This window comes from Nannospalax galili, unplaced genomic scaffold (assembly GCF_000622305.1).
Source record: "Nannospalax galili isolate Female #2095 unplaced genomic scaffold, S.galili_v1.0 scaffold634, whole genome shotgun sequence".
NCBI classification, from domain to species: domain Eukaryota; kingdom Metazoa; phylum Chordata; class Mammalia; order Rodentia; family Spalacidae; genus Nannospalax; species Nannospalax galili.
The window spans coordinates 911699-926016 of NW_008336853.1; the positions used below are offsets into that span (position 1 = coordinate 911699).

Genomic DNA, 14318 nt, shown 5'->3' on the forward strand with positions numbered 1-14318 from the left:
TTTCATCCCATGGGTTTTGACTGGTTGTCTGGTTGTGTTTTTGAGACAGGGTCTCATGTATGCCAACCTAACCTCCAACTTGCTGTGTGGCCAGTGATGGTCTTGAACTTCTGATCCTTCTGCCTCCACCTCCCACATGCTGGGATCATAGGTGATGAACCTTCAGGGTGGATTTATGTGGTGCTAGGGATTGAACCCAGGGCCTCATGCGTGCTAGGTAAGCACTTTACCAACTGACCTACATCCCCAGCCGGTTTGTGTTTGTTTTTGAGAAGGGGTCTTGTTACCCCTTCTTGAACCCCAGCTTATCTTGAACTCTTGGGCTCTAATGATCCATCCTGCTAAATCTAGCAACTCTATTCCAGCCCTAAGAGTCACTTTGGTTACCTATGTGGATGGTAACCTTTGGGCCAATAACCATAGTTGAACACGTAAAATCCCAGGTGCCAACACACATTTGACAATGCCCCCTCACAATGCCTAAGGCTTATCAGCTGATTTGGACAAAGGGCTTGGAGTACCCAGGAATGCCCCAGATCTCTGGGCTCAGTGCCTCTCCCTGGTTGCTGTCCCTGGGGCCAGGAAAGTCTGGTTCTTACGGTTGTCTTCGTTGACCAGTCCATAGCAGACCTCATAGGCTGTGATCTCGCCATTGGTCTCAGCTGGCTCGGCCCAGCTCAACTGGGTCACCGTGGAAGAGACAACATTGAAAGCCAGACGTCCCGGCTCACTGGGTACTGGGAGGGGGCAGGAAGAACCTTGTTAGTGGGTCAATGGCAGGGAGGAAAGGGCTATGCATGTTGACAGAAGGGTAGCTAGGGTGGATAGGGAGACATGACAGGACTCACCTTCCTGGTGGGTGCGGCAGGACACCAGAGAACTGTAGGGACCCTCACCCTGTGCCCCATAGGCGCACACTTTCATCTCGTAGTCACAGTATGGATATAGGTTGGTGAGCTCCACTGAAGGCACTTTGCTGTCGAGCAAATGGGCTTCAGACTCTGAGTCACCCTGGATCCAGTACTTCACCTGTTGGGGAATGGTGGTCAGTGGGAAGGGCAGCAAGTACTGAAAACCTCCTGATCCCCTGTTCTTACTGTCCCCTTTGAACATGTAAGATATTGGAGCTCTGGGAGAGGGGAGTTCCTCATAGCAGGACTAGAGTGGAACAGAGGGTCTCCCAGGCAGGGGAAGAGCCCCATTCCAGAGAAGGGAAAATACTTAGGAACTCAGGAACGGGTCTTCCCTCCTCCAAAGGTACAGATGGTTATTTGGTTTGGTTTGGTTTGGCTCGGCTTGCCCACTGGAACTAAGCATGTCTTCCCCTTCCCTTGGGGCTGTCCACTCACCAGGGGAAGATGAGTGACAGACCTGCCCAATGCCCTTCACCTTACCCTGTACCCCATTGGCTTGCCAGGAGGGGGCAGCCAGTTGAAATGAATCTTCCTGGACCCGGCGGCCTTGGCATTGGGGTTCTGTGGGGCACCCAGGTCTCCTCGGGGTGGTGGTGATGAAAGGGTCTGATTTATGAGGCTCCTGTCCACTTCATCTAGTCAAAGGGGTAGAGGGTCAGCAGTTGACTCATCTCTTTTACCACCAGGAGGCACCAAAGTTTCAGTTAAACACCCCAGGCTTCCTGTCTTAGAGGTTCAATTAAGATTTACTCACCTGCCCTTGTAGGTAGCAGGGGAAGGTAGATGAAGGCCCAGGGGACTCTCTGGAGGCGTGAGAAGGGGATTTGTCTGCCCGTCTTTCTACCTTGGTAGCCCAGGGAATGGTCCTCAGAGAGCATCTGCTCTGTGCTGATCTCTACCCACCTCCCCTGAGTGCTTCCAGGGTGGTCTTACAGACATTTCCCTGCTTGAAGGCTAAGGAGCTCTCCTTCCCAGGGATGCAGCATAAGGCTGAGGTCAGGGGACTTGAGGCAAAAGCCACATGATCCTAGCCTCTGGTTGTCATGAGGGCAGCAGCTAAGATGCCTAGATAAGTCTGAGTTCCAGATAACAAATATTTTTCTTTCTTTAAGAATAAGTACGGGGGAAGCTGGAGAGATGGTCTAGCAGTTAAGATGGTCCGGCAGTTAAGATGGTCCAGCCACTCTTACAGAGGGCCCAGGTTCAGTTGCAAGCACCCACATGGTGGCTAACCACCATCCTTAGCTCCAGTTCCAAGGGATTTGATGCCGTCTTCTGGTCTTTTGCAGGCATTGCATGTATGAGTGTACTTATGTACAATGCAGGCAAAGGACTCATAAACATAAGCTAAAAATAAAAATTTGTAAAAAGAATATGTATGGGGCCAGCAAGATGGCTTAGTGAGCAAAGGCACTTGCTGCCAAGCCTGACAACCTGAGCACCATCCCCAAGTCCCACATGGTGGAAGGAGAGAGCTAATAATTTTTTTAAATCTACAAAAAAAAGAGTAAGTGTTGGGCCACGTGTGGTAGTGTTAATATACAAGCCAATCCCAGCATTTGGAAGGCAGAAGCAGGCCTGGTCTCTGTGAGATCGAGGCCAGCCTGGTCTACATGTGGAGTTCCAGGCCAGCTGGGGCTACTGTCTCAAACAAACAAACAAACAAACAAACAAACAAACAATATGTCTCAAAGGCTGGGCATGGTAGCATGTGCCTTTAGCCCCAGCACTTGGGAGCAGAGGCAGACAGATCTCTGTGAATCTGAGGCCAGTCTGGTCTACATATCCAGTTCCAGGCCAGCTGGGGCTACCGGGAGACCCTGTCTCAAAAAGATTAAAAAAAAAAAAGCCTCAAAATAAATACCTCTAAAAACCAAGAATATGTGTGTTTAAATATTGTGGTGACATACTTCTGTTCCAAGTATTGGTTACATGGAATTCACAGTAGATCAAGCACCCTGGATGTGCCTTTGAGTCTAGAGCTCTACTGAAAGGTCTCCAGCCTTCTACCCTACCAGCATATGCTGACCACAGGCTCTGCCCACCTTGCTCCCCGATGATGACAGTGGCTGAGTTGGGCTGGCCCAGGCGTGCCCCAAACTTGGGGTTGCTGAGTTGAACATGGAAGCGACGGATCTGGCGTCCCCGCAAGAGGGCGTCCACTTCCTGCAGCTCCAAGAGTTTCACCTGCAGCTCCTTCCAAGTCTCCCCAGGGTGGAACAGCAGCTCACCCTCCACAGGGACATAGTCCTGGAATGGGAAAAATCAGGGTCAGACTGGGGCTTCTAGGGTGAGGCAGCTCCGAAATTACAGTCTTCTGAAGGAAGGGACAGGACACTCATTTGGTCACTGTACCACAGAGCCCATCACTAGACAAGTCACTGCTGTCTACATAGCACCTGCTGGATGCAAGTGTTAAGTATTAGCTCAATCCTCACATCACAGTGATGCAGAGACATTATTGTCCTAGTTCACAAATAAGCCCCACTGAGGGTTGAGGAACTTGCCTAAGTTATTGGCAGAGAGAAACTCGCTGCACAGAGAGTCCCTCACAAGCAGGAAGTTAGCCCTGGGCAGCTGGGATTGCAGGCACACCCAGGAGAGGAAGAACTGTCCCCTGTGCAGTGGCTCTGAAATCTGGGATTCAGTTGGGGCTGCAGACCCTTCTTGCTAGGTGGAGTTCTATCAGTTCCAGCCTTCCTTCCTTCCTTCCTTCCTCCCTCCCTCCCTCCCTCCTTCCCTCCCTCTCTCATTCCTCCCTTCCTTCCTCCCTCCCTTCCTTCCTTTCTTTTTTAGGTTTATTTATTTATTTTTTTTATTTCTTGCCTTTTTGAGACAGGGTCTCCCTGTAGCACCAGCTAGCCTGGAACTCCCTATGTAGACCAGGCTGGCCTTGAACTCACAGACATCCTCCAGCCTCTGCCTCCCAAGTGGTAGGATTAAAGGTGTGTGCCACCATGCCCGGCCCAGTTTTATTTTTACTTTAAGTGCACCATGTGTACTTAAGCCAGAAGAGGGCCTCAGATCCTGGAAGGATGGTTGTTAGCTGCCATGTGGGTGCTAGGTACTAAACCTGGGTCCTCTGTAAGAGCAGAAAGTGCTCTTAACCACTGAACCATCTCTCTAACCCCCTCTATATTTTATTATTATTATTAATTAATATTTGTCTTTTTGAGACAGGGTCTCCCTATAGCCCCGGTTGGCCTGGAACTCACTATGTAGACCAGGCTGGCCTTGATCTTACAGAGATCCACTTGCCTCTGCCTCCCAAATGAGTGCTGGGACTAAAGGTGTGTGCCACCATGCCTGCCATCTACTTTATTCTTTAAAAAGAGAAATTTAGCTGGGCATGGTGGCACACGCCTTTAATTCCAGCACTTGGGAGGCAGAGAAAAAAAAATGTCTATTCCAATCATTTATTCATTATTTAAATTGGATTACTCGGGGTTTTCTTTTTTTATTTATGTATGTGAGTGTACTGCCTGCATATGTGTAAGTGCACCCATGTCATACAGTACACACAGAGGTCAGAAGAGGGCATCGAATCCCCTGGAACTGGAGTTACAGATGGTTGTTAGCTGCCATGTGGGTGCTGGGAACTGAACCCAGGTGGTCTGCAAGAGCAGTCAGTGCTCTTAAGCCCTGGACCATCTCTCTAGCCCCTCCCCATACTTACTCTTAAAGAAAGAAAAATGTTTGTTTCTGGAATTCAGACTTATGTGGGCATCCTGTGCTTTATCTGACTGCCCTTATGACAGGGGCCCATTTTCAAGTCCCCTGACATCAGCCTTATGCTGGGAAGATGAACCACTAAGCTGTTTCTCCAGCTGCCAGCATTCCTCTTGATATGTGCAATACATGTGCTTGTTTGCCCAATTGCATGGGAAGAAAAGGCCTTCTTTTTCAAAAGAACCACCAGGTGGCGCTTCAAATTAGCATTTCATTTACCAGTATGACTGGCTAGGCTAGTGGCTCTGGGAGCAGAAACTTGCAGAATAGGGAGGGACAGACATGGTGGTACATGCCTCTAATCGCAGCACTTGGGAGGCTGAAGCAAGAGGACCTGCTAGTGCAAGACCAGCCCAGGCTCCTGGCGAGACCCTGTCTTAACAAAAACAATGACCCAGACAAAAACAAGAAAGCATAAAGCAAACTAGGTGTGGCTGTGTTGCCTGGGTCTGCTGAGGACTAGTTACCCTGTATTGGTCAAACAGGCCTGTAGGTTTCATATATCCCAGACTGGCCTAGAATTCAGTGTGTAGCTAAGGAGGACCTTAAACTTTGGATCATTTTGCTTCTATCTCCCAAGTACTGGGATTGCAGGCATGTGCCACCATGAGCTATTCATGTGCTGGGGATTGAACCCAGGGCTTCATACATGCTAGGCAAACACTGTACCAACTAAGCTACATCCTCAGCCCCTTTCCCTGAGTCCCTGGCAGTGATGGGGCTCTATCCATGTGTTGTTGGCACTTTGGATGACCCACTGCTAGCATGGGTGGCAGGAACACCCTTATCTAGGGATACTGCTAACATCTGAGGATGAGGCCAGCTGCCATATCCTGCTCTGTTCTAGGAACTCAGTGGATAACCCTTGAATTTCTCAGATGTGCCTCAACCCCTTGACCAATCCTTACCCGGTTGCCCTGTGCTGTATTATCCTGTGTGCGGTAGGAGACTTGGGACTTGCCATTGTCCAAGATGTGCCGGATGACAGGAATGCGGGCCACCTGCTCCCCGCGGCTGGCCGTGTACTCAGGCTGCTCAAAGGATACCACCCCACTGGCTGCAAGGAATCCAGGTGCTGGTCAGGGAGTCCTGGTCCCAGTCCCTTCTCGGCTTCTTCCTTCCCTCCAGCCCCGCCCAGATTCCAGAGGAACAGGATAGAACAAAGTCCAACAGGCTTCCTGGAAGGCCAGGCAGGGACAGGACATAAAGAACCCCAAGATTCAGGGCTGAAGGTCCTGGTGCAGGGAAGAGGGGTTGGTTAGGGGCCCTCTGGGTGGCAGGAGACCCGTCATCAGCATCTTGGGCGTCTGTGGTACCATATCTTGCTCAAGCCCTCCTCTCAGTAGAGGAAAGAGAGTGGATATGGGCACACCTTACAATGCTGTGGATATAAATTCTCACTTAGACTAGGAACATAGCTCAGTGGTAGCACACTTGCCAGCATGTGTGAAGTCCTGGGTTCCAACCCGAACACCACAAAGAAGAAAGGGGAAGAGCGGCAGTCCCCACTTAGTGAGCACTTACAGCCAGGTGCTATGCAAAGAGAGGCCCAGCCATGGCCTCCTTGCAAGTGTCTGTACCCATTTCACAGATGGAGAATCTAAGGCTCATAGAGATTAAATGACCCCATGGTCCTGTTGTACTTCCACTTGGCTATCAGGAGGATCAAGGTAGCCAGACCTGGCTTTCTGCCTCTGCCTCTCATCTGGACCAACCTTGCTCCTTGATGATAGTGATGTTTACCAGGCGGCGACCAAGGGTAGCAGTACCCACAGGCACATCAATAGCCTCCACCAGCAGCTGCTTCTCATCGTCATCCTCAGGCCGGATGAATAAGGGCACGCGCACATCTACCAGCTCCACACCTTCCTGGAATTCCACCATGCCCCGGGCATCTGGTGTGAGAGTCAGACATGGGTCTCAGGGTACACATGAATAGGCAGGTAGGGGGAGCAGCCCAAGGAGCCTGCCAACCTACCCTGCTCTGCAGTGAGGGTGTAGTAACCAGGGGCCACTTTGAGTTCATGGAAGGCCCCTTGCTCCACCTGCTTCTCTGTCAGCTTCAGCAGTGTCTGCTTGGCTGATCGGGGTGCCATCAGCACTGTGTCTACGATGGTGTGGTCTTGCCTAGGTTGAGGAGTTTTCAAGTACAGGAGGGGGACAAGATGTGAGTCAGCAGGAGATGCAGGGTCTTCAGTGCCAGGCAGTGTCAGGGGCCCATGCTGGCTCTACCTTCTTCACAATACAGTCAGAGCATTGCTAAGCCTGTCCTCACCTGAGGAAGGGGCTTTCCCACCCACCTCACCCAGAAGGGCCAGTGATTTGAGGGCTGGATGTGGGATAGCAAAAATACTCAGGTCAGGCTGCCTGGGTTCAAATTTGGGCTGTGATCCTTCAGAGCTGGGTAACATCAGGCAAGCGACTTAACCTCTCTGAGCTTCAGTTTCCTCATTGGAAAATGGAAATAGCGAGGGACCCTCCCTCACAGGGATGCTGAGAGATGGCCAGACACATGGAGCCTATTGTGAGCACTCAGAGGAGCTGGCCAGAGCCCGGAACATAGATGGTCATAGGTCGCCATTCCAGTTTTGTGTCTGCATTGGGCCCATTCTCACACCCCTTCCCAGTATGGAGGAGCTATGAAACCTGATGGTCATCTGCTTGGTAACCTGCTTGCTGATCAGGCTCAGCTGGAAGGTCTCTAGTCCTGGAGAGAAGAAGCAGGGCCCTGAGCTATGTCTTGGGCTGGTAGGGGCAGGGGCTGGTCTGTGTGGTCTTGATTGTTTTAGCTGAAGGGCTGCTTCATGATAAACACTTCTTGCTAGTCTTTGTCAGAGGAATGGTCCAAGAAAGGAAATGAAGGGTGTAACCCAAGATGGACTTAGGGCCTACCCTTCCTAAGGCATGACCAGGGGCCTGGAGCAGGGGAAGATGGGTAAGTGGCTGGAGCTGGGGACAGAGGAGAAGGAGGTGGGGTTATCCCACCTGTGTATCTTCAACTCACTTTTTCCCGGCATTGGGTTGCTGTCTGTGGGGACAAAGAGGGGGCCATGAGCCACATAGTCCCTGGAGAGGTGGAGCATGACTCCCCTTGGAGGATTGAATGAGCTGCTCCCATCCAAACCCAGGAACTCTGACTGCTTGTTGGCAGGGCTCAGTCAAGCCAGGCATCCCCACCTGCCCCGGGCAGAGTGTGGCGGGGAACCGACTCACCGGAACTTAGTTTGCTGAAGCTTGTGTGCGCCATTGACCTGTCTGTACACCTCATTCAGCTGCCAGGCAAGAGAAGACCATGAGAATAGGCCTGGGGACCTCTCAGGATTGGCTGTCACATGCCTGAGGGATGAGTCCTGGGACCCAGAGTCTGCTGCCACCCAGAATGACCCTATGACAGGCACATGTCCAAAAGAGCCCCCCTCTCTCTCCTGACTGGGCAAGTCTAGACTCTGAGGCTTCAATCATCAGCTCTTTCATGGGCTGCCATAGCACCCACACCCAAGCTCCACTCAGTTTCTTTGGGTCCTCACATTTTCCTCCACCTCCTGGCGCAGCTGGTCGCATTCTCGGGTGCCAGGCTTCATCAGGTTCTCGGTGCAAAGGCGGGCAAGGCGCAGGGATAGCCCATAGGGTACTAGGGGGGAGGGATGGGTGTCATCAGGGCCCTGCATAGAAGGCACTGCAGAGTATGTGCCCTACACACTATGCTGGGACTAGGGACAGCTATTTGTCAGCATGCCAGGCAAGCCCACAGACACCCAAAGAAAACAGGAATGGTGTGATCCCAGGTCAGGAACACAGATCCTAAGGGTACTTCCCAGCCTGGAAGCACCTGGCCCTGGCCCTCACCAAGTTCTGTGGGATTGGTGCTGGCAGCATGGGTGGCAAAGCCAGGCCGCTGTACATTGTTGGTGATCTTCCAGCGGACCATGTCCCGCCCCTTGAGGTTCCCACTGCGTAGCATGGGTGTGTCCAGGTGGTCAGAAGCCATCAGGTTCTCCCGCAGCATGTAGTGGTCTTCCTTGAAGCCCACCATGTGACCTGCCAGGAAAGGTCCTCAGCAAGGGCCCTCCCTAGACCTCCACAGCCACACCCATCAGGTGGAACCCAGGGCCTCCCACTTCCTCTGCTCCTGGCTCCATCCCCTTTCTCCTCCATCCCCATTTGGAGAAAGGGCAGTCAGACACCCATGTCCATGCCTGTGCCAGGCTCGTACCTCGACTGCAGCAAGGGAGAAGCCCCAGGCAGGCCTAGGAGATAAGAGTTTGGGGATGAGGCTGAAACGGCTACCCCAAGTCAAGTATGCCTCCCCAGGTACCCCTACTTCTAGCCCTCCTTGTGTGTGTGTATGTGTGTGTGTGTGTGTGTGTGTGTGTGTGAGAGAGAGAGAGAGAGAGAGAGAGAGAGAGAGAGATGTGCAGAGGCCAGATAAAGACCTCAGGTGTCCTGTTCTGTCACTCTCAACCCCATTCCTTTGAGACAGGGTTTCTCACTGAACCTGAAGATAGGCTGGTGGCCAGCAAGCCCTGACAACCCCCCTGTCTCTTGTGCCCCAACAGCACCATGGTTAAAGGTGCTGAGGACTCAAACTCAGGTTCTCATGCTTGTATAGTAAGCACTCTTAGCCACTGAACCATCTCCCCAAACCCTAGTCTTTTTTCATTTTTTTAAAAATATTTATTATTGGCTGGGCGTGGTGGTGCACACCTTTAATCCCAGCAATTGGGAGGCAGAGGCAGGTGGATCTCTGTGAGTTCAAGGCCAGCCTGGTCTACATAGTGAGTTTCAGGACAGCTGGGGCTACAGGGAGACCCTGTCTCAAAGCTATGTAAATCAGGCTGGCCTCGACCTTGAACTCATAGAGATCCACCTGCCTCTGCCTCCCAAGTGCTGGGATTAAAGTTGTGCGCCACCATGCCTGGCTATTTATTATTCTTATTTTATGTGTATGAGTGTATTGCTTGCACATAGGCAGGTGCACCCATGTCATGCTATGCCCGAAGAGGTCAGAAGAGGGCATCAGATCCCCTGGAACTGGAGTTACAGATGGCTGTTAGCCGCCATGTGGGTGCTGGGAATGGAACTTGGGTCCTCTGCAAGTACAGTCAGTGCTGTTAACCACTGAGCCATCTTTCCAGCCCCTTTTCTTTTTCTTTAATTTTTTCAGTTACATTGTGTGTGTGTGTGTGTGTGTGTGTGTGTGTGTGTGTGTGCAAGAGACGACACACACAGCACATACATGGAAGTCAGAAAATAACTTGATGGAGTAAGTTCTCTCCTTTCACTGTGTGAGTACCAGGGATCAAACTGAGGTTGTCAGCCTTGGCCACAAGTGACTTTACCTGCTGAGCCATCTTGCCAGCCCCTATTTTATCCATCATCTATCTATCTATCTATCTATCTATCTATCTATCTATCTATCTATCTATCTATCATCTATCTATCTATCTAATCTATCTAGAGACAGGGTTTCATGTAGCTCAGGCTGCCCTCAAAATTGCTATGTAGCTGAGGATGACCTTGAACTTCTGTATCTATCTAGAGACAGGGTTTCATGTAGCCCAGGCTGCCCTCAAAATTGCTATGTAGCTGAGGATGACCTTGAACTTCTGTACCTCATGCTTCCATCATCTCAGTGCTAGCATGACAAGTGTGCATCACATGCTCCAATTTTATGTAGTGCTGGGGATCAAACCAAGGGCTTCATGCATGCTAAGCAAGACCTCTACCAACTGAGCTGCATCCCCAATCCATGAATGTTCATTATGCAAACAACTAGACCAAAGGCTCTGAAGAGCTCTACAGAGGAAAAAATGAATTTCTCAAACGTATTTGATCATAGACCCTCCTTCCTATGTATTATGTATTATGCCACGTCAGCAGGGGTTGGCACAGTATGCTGTGAGTCAGTATTCCATGCTGTGCCATCCTCCAGGATTTTGTGCCTCTGGTCTCTTCCAGCCAGATGGTCAGCTCCTGGTGGGTCCTGGTGTGACTCACAAGGTCTACCCCAGGACAAGTGCTCTGGGTATCTGGTGGGTGGAGGGGGCCTTGTATTGACCGTCCGTCCCTCTGAGACTCAGTTTCTGTGTCTGTCATAACAGTGGCCCTAACTTTATACTGCTGACTTCATTGGGTCACCAAAAGGAGAACGAAGCCATGTGCACACACACTATTGTGATAGCCACATTTAGCTAGCTCAAGCAAAAGCTGCCCCAGCAGCTAGAATTGTGCTGGGTTCCAGGACTTACTGTCACTGCTGCCTCTGAGGAGTGACAGGAGTTTAGGGCTTAGTGGCCTTCAGGAACCAGGCCGGGTGGAAACAAGGCAAGGCTTAATATAGTGCTTAATATGGGCCAGTCCCTTTCTGAGAGCTGGACATAATTTAAGTCACTTAAATTTCATCACTGTTTTCCAGCACTGGGGAGGCAGAGGCAGGCAAATCTCTGAGAGTTCAAGGCTAGCCTGGTCTACGTAGGGAGTTCTAGGTCAACTAGCGCTACATAGTGAGACCCTATCTCAAAAAAAATTCATCACTGAATTCTGGGGTCAGGACTCCTGTTTCTATTGTACAAATGAAGAAGTTGAAGCAGGGAGAAATTTTGAAACTTGAGTCAGCAAGGTAGTTCAGCAGGTAAAGGCACTTGCTGCCAAGCCTAATGGCCTGAGTTTGATCCCTGGAACCCATAGTGGAAGGAGAGAATTGACTCACAAAAGTTGTCTTCTGACCCCCCAGAGCAGAGAGAGAGAGAGAGAGAGAGAGAGAGAGAGAGAGAGAGACAGAGAGAGAGACACAGAGAGAGACACAGAGAGAGACACAGAGAGAGAGACAGAAAGAGACAGAGAGAAAGAGACAGAGACAGAGGGAGAAAATAAATGCAGTTTTAAAAATGAAAGCACAAGGAGGGTGGGGACCTGGTGAGGGCGGCACCCGCAGAGGACCTAGGACTGGACTCACCTTGCAGCAGGCACAGTATTTACAACAGAACAGTAGCAGCAGCGCCAGGAGGAGTGGAAGGAAGATGAGCAGGGGGATGAGCCAGCTCCAGAAGGTGTGAGGAGGACAGTCTGGGGAGAGAGAGGCAAACGGAGGTGGTACCCATGCCTGCCCTGCCTCCAGGTGCCACCCCATGCCCACCTGCCAGCTCACCCTTCTTCCTGTGTACCAGCACAGTGCTGTTGGGCCCAGGGCTGCCGTCACCCTCCACGGTGTAGCTGTAGGTGCAGTCATCGTCCTCGTCTCGGAAGGAGCAGTACTCTACCACCTCCTCCGCTGGACCCACAGACAGTTAGCCTGGCACCCTGAATCCAGCCCTCCACCCACAGCATCCTAGAGCTTGGTGAGGTGCCTCCTCCTCTGTGGCCCACCACAGGGCCTGAAGAAGAGCATAAGTCCCCTTAAGCTGTGCCCTCACAAGAAAAGTCATCAGGATGAGGTGGAGCTGCCCTGCCCAGGCCTGGCACAGGCAGCAGCAGAGCCTCCAAGTTCACCTCCCCTACTTCCCTGAGTCACACACCATCCACAAGTGTGGTGTCCAGCCAGACTAGCCGGCCTAGAACGGGTCACTTACTCATAGCCCAACTATGTGCCCCACATGGGTCCTAGAACTGCTGTGGGCATGCCCTATCTCACACCTGGTACTTTGTTCCCCACTCAGCTGGGTGCCCACTGCTGGGGCTCTGTGCCTCTTACTCAAACTTTATCTTTACCAGGCTCCGCACTCCCTGTCTAGGTTCTGTGGCTCCTCCCAGCTTTGTTCACAACCCCTGTTTGGACTGTATGACCGCAACTCAGGGCTCAAGCCTCTTGCTCAGAAGGTTGACCACTCTACCCCTCAGGGTGCCCTCTGCCTAGACTGTCAGTACCCCATCTCTCAGGTCCCTTGCCCTCTACCTTTCTTAAGTTCGTCCACCATCTTGACTTTGAAGCTGCACTCCTCACACGTGCGCCCCTTCTTCTCCCCAGTGCCCCAGGCCTGGCACTGCACACAGGAGCGAAGGTCCTCACAGAGACCCAGGCGTATCTAGTTGGGGAGAGGAGGAGCAGACCGGCACTGTGTTGGGCGGGCCCCTTCCCCTGCATTGTACCTTTGGCCAGCTTCTCCTTCCCGCCCTCTGCCATGCCTGGGGTTCCCATGCCCACACCCCAGTGACCCTAGCCTCACCGCCGAGTAGTTGATCTCGCAGGTGGTGTCTATGTAGAGTGACTGCTGGTTGTTGCAGTGACAGCGGCCACACTCACAGAAGCCTCGGCCATTGCAGATGCCCTGGGGCAGGAGGAGTCGCCAGTGAGTCTGCTGTGCCCCACCTTTTCTGTTCCCTTCTCCATTGGGCTCTCTCATGGAGAGGGTGGGTGGCCCTGACTGGGGCTTCCTCTACTACCCACACTCCCTGCCCATGCCCGGGCCTACCCCATTGCTATCGACGCAGGTGGCATTGCTGAGGGGACAGTCACAGCTGCGGCCTGTCCAACCAGGCTCACACACACACTGTCCCATGGAGCAGCGTCCCCGGTCTGTTGAGAGGGGAAGGAAAAAGGAGTAGAGCCATACTCACATATGAAATCCAAGGCAGTCACCTGCCAGGGTGGGCCTCTGGGAGCCCAGGGGTAGAAGCTGACCCTCAATTTCCTGGAATCTTCTTCCTGTCTTCCTGCCATCTTGCCTCCTACCGTATACCCTGAAGCCGAGTGACCATCCCCCAAAACAGATCCAGTATGCTCCCTGTTTAGGAACCTCCTGGACAATGAGATAGGTCAGAAAAACTACAAGTGTGAATAAGACATTAAGCTGGGGGCTGGAGAGATGGCTCTGTGGTTAAGAGAACACATTGCTCTTCCAGAGGATCTGAGTTCAGTTCCCAGCACCACGTTGGATAGCTAACAATCATCTATAACTCCAGTTTTCAGGGATCCGATGCCTCTGCCTTCAGAGGGCACCTGCATTCATGTGTATATGCAAACACACATAATTAAAAATAATTTTAAAAAGTTAAACTGTCAGGGCCAGCAAGATGGCCCAGCGTGTAAAGGCATTTGCTGTACAAGTTGATAAGTTGAGCTTGATCCCCCAAATCCACATGGTAGAAGGAGAAAGAAGATCCCTGCAAACTGTCCTCTGATCTCCACCCATGTGCACACATAATAAATAAATCAATGTAACTTTTTTAAAAAAAGAATGAAGCAGCCGTGTGTGGTGGCACATGCCTTTAATCCCAGCACTCGAGAGGCAGAGGCAGGCAGATCTCTGTGAGTTCAAGGCCAGCCTGGTCTACATAGTGAGTTCCAGGACAGTTGGGGCTACAGGGAGACCCTGTCTCAAAAAAACCAAAAAAAAAAAAAAAAAAGAATAGAAAATAGGGTGTGACCTCCAGTGGTCAGTATATGGTAGGAGCTTAATAAGAATTCGAAGACTAGATTTTCATTCCTCGTCTGAGTCATGCCTACCTTCCCATCTCTGACCAGTCTACATGCTCATGGCCTAGGCCCATCACAGTGTCAGGCCATGTAAGGCTGTAGAGGAGACATAATTCTGTGTCCTGTCACTAGGAATTTTGCATCTTCAGAGAGAAGAAAGGTTTCTTTCCCACATTCCTTCCAACCATTGAGAGTTAGACTGCATGGTCCCCAGCTTGTTGAGATGGAGGAATGGAGAAGGGGGAATGGACACTGAAAACTGC

At 51.5% G+C, this 14318-nt stretch overlaps 1 protein-coding gene across 4 annotated transcripts in view; it reads right to left on the reverse strand.

Annotated features, from left to right (window-relative positions):
* The window catches only part of Itgb4 (integrin subunit beta 4), a 36521-nt gene that overhangs the window by 9132 nt on the left and 13071 nt on the right, over positions 1–14318 (reverse strand). For all 4 annotated transcript variants that reach the window (XM_008831383.3, XM_029562686.1, XM_008831384.3 and 1 more), the window contains 17 exons: positions 13052–13155; positions 12806–12907; positions 12535–12664; positions 11791–11913; positions 11599–11708; positions 8857–8890; positions 8490–8681; positions 8171–8274; positions 7857–7915; positions 7648–7671; positions 6622–6770; positions 6359–6538; positions 5552–5700; positions 2960–3164; positions 1395–1549; positions 849–1029; positions 600–737 (listed from right to left, as the gene is read on the reverse strand). In XM_008831383.3, the coding sequence (XP_008829605.1) occupies positions 600–737; positions 849–1029; positions 1395–1549; positions 2960–3164; positions 5552–5700; positions 6359–6538; positions 6622–6770; positions 7648–7671; positions 7857–7915; positions 8171–8274; positions 8490–8681; positions 8857–8890; positions 11599–11708; positions 11791–11913; positions 12535–12664; positions 12806–12907; positions 13052–13155 (2139 nt within the window). The remainder of the gene's footprint in view (positions 1–599; positions 738–848; positions 1030–1394; positions 1550–2959; positions 3165–5551; positions 5701–6358; positions 6539–6621; positions 6771–7647; positions 7672–7856; positions 7916–8170; positions 8275–8489; positions 8682–8856; positions 8891–11598; positions 11709–11790; positions 11914–12534; positions 12665–12805; positions 12908–13051; positions 13156–14318) is intronic.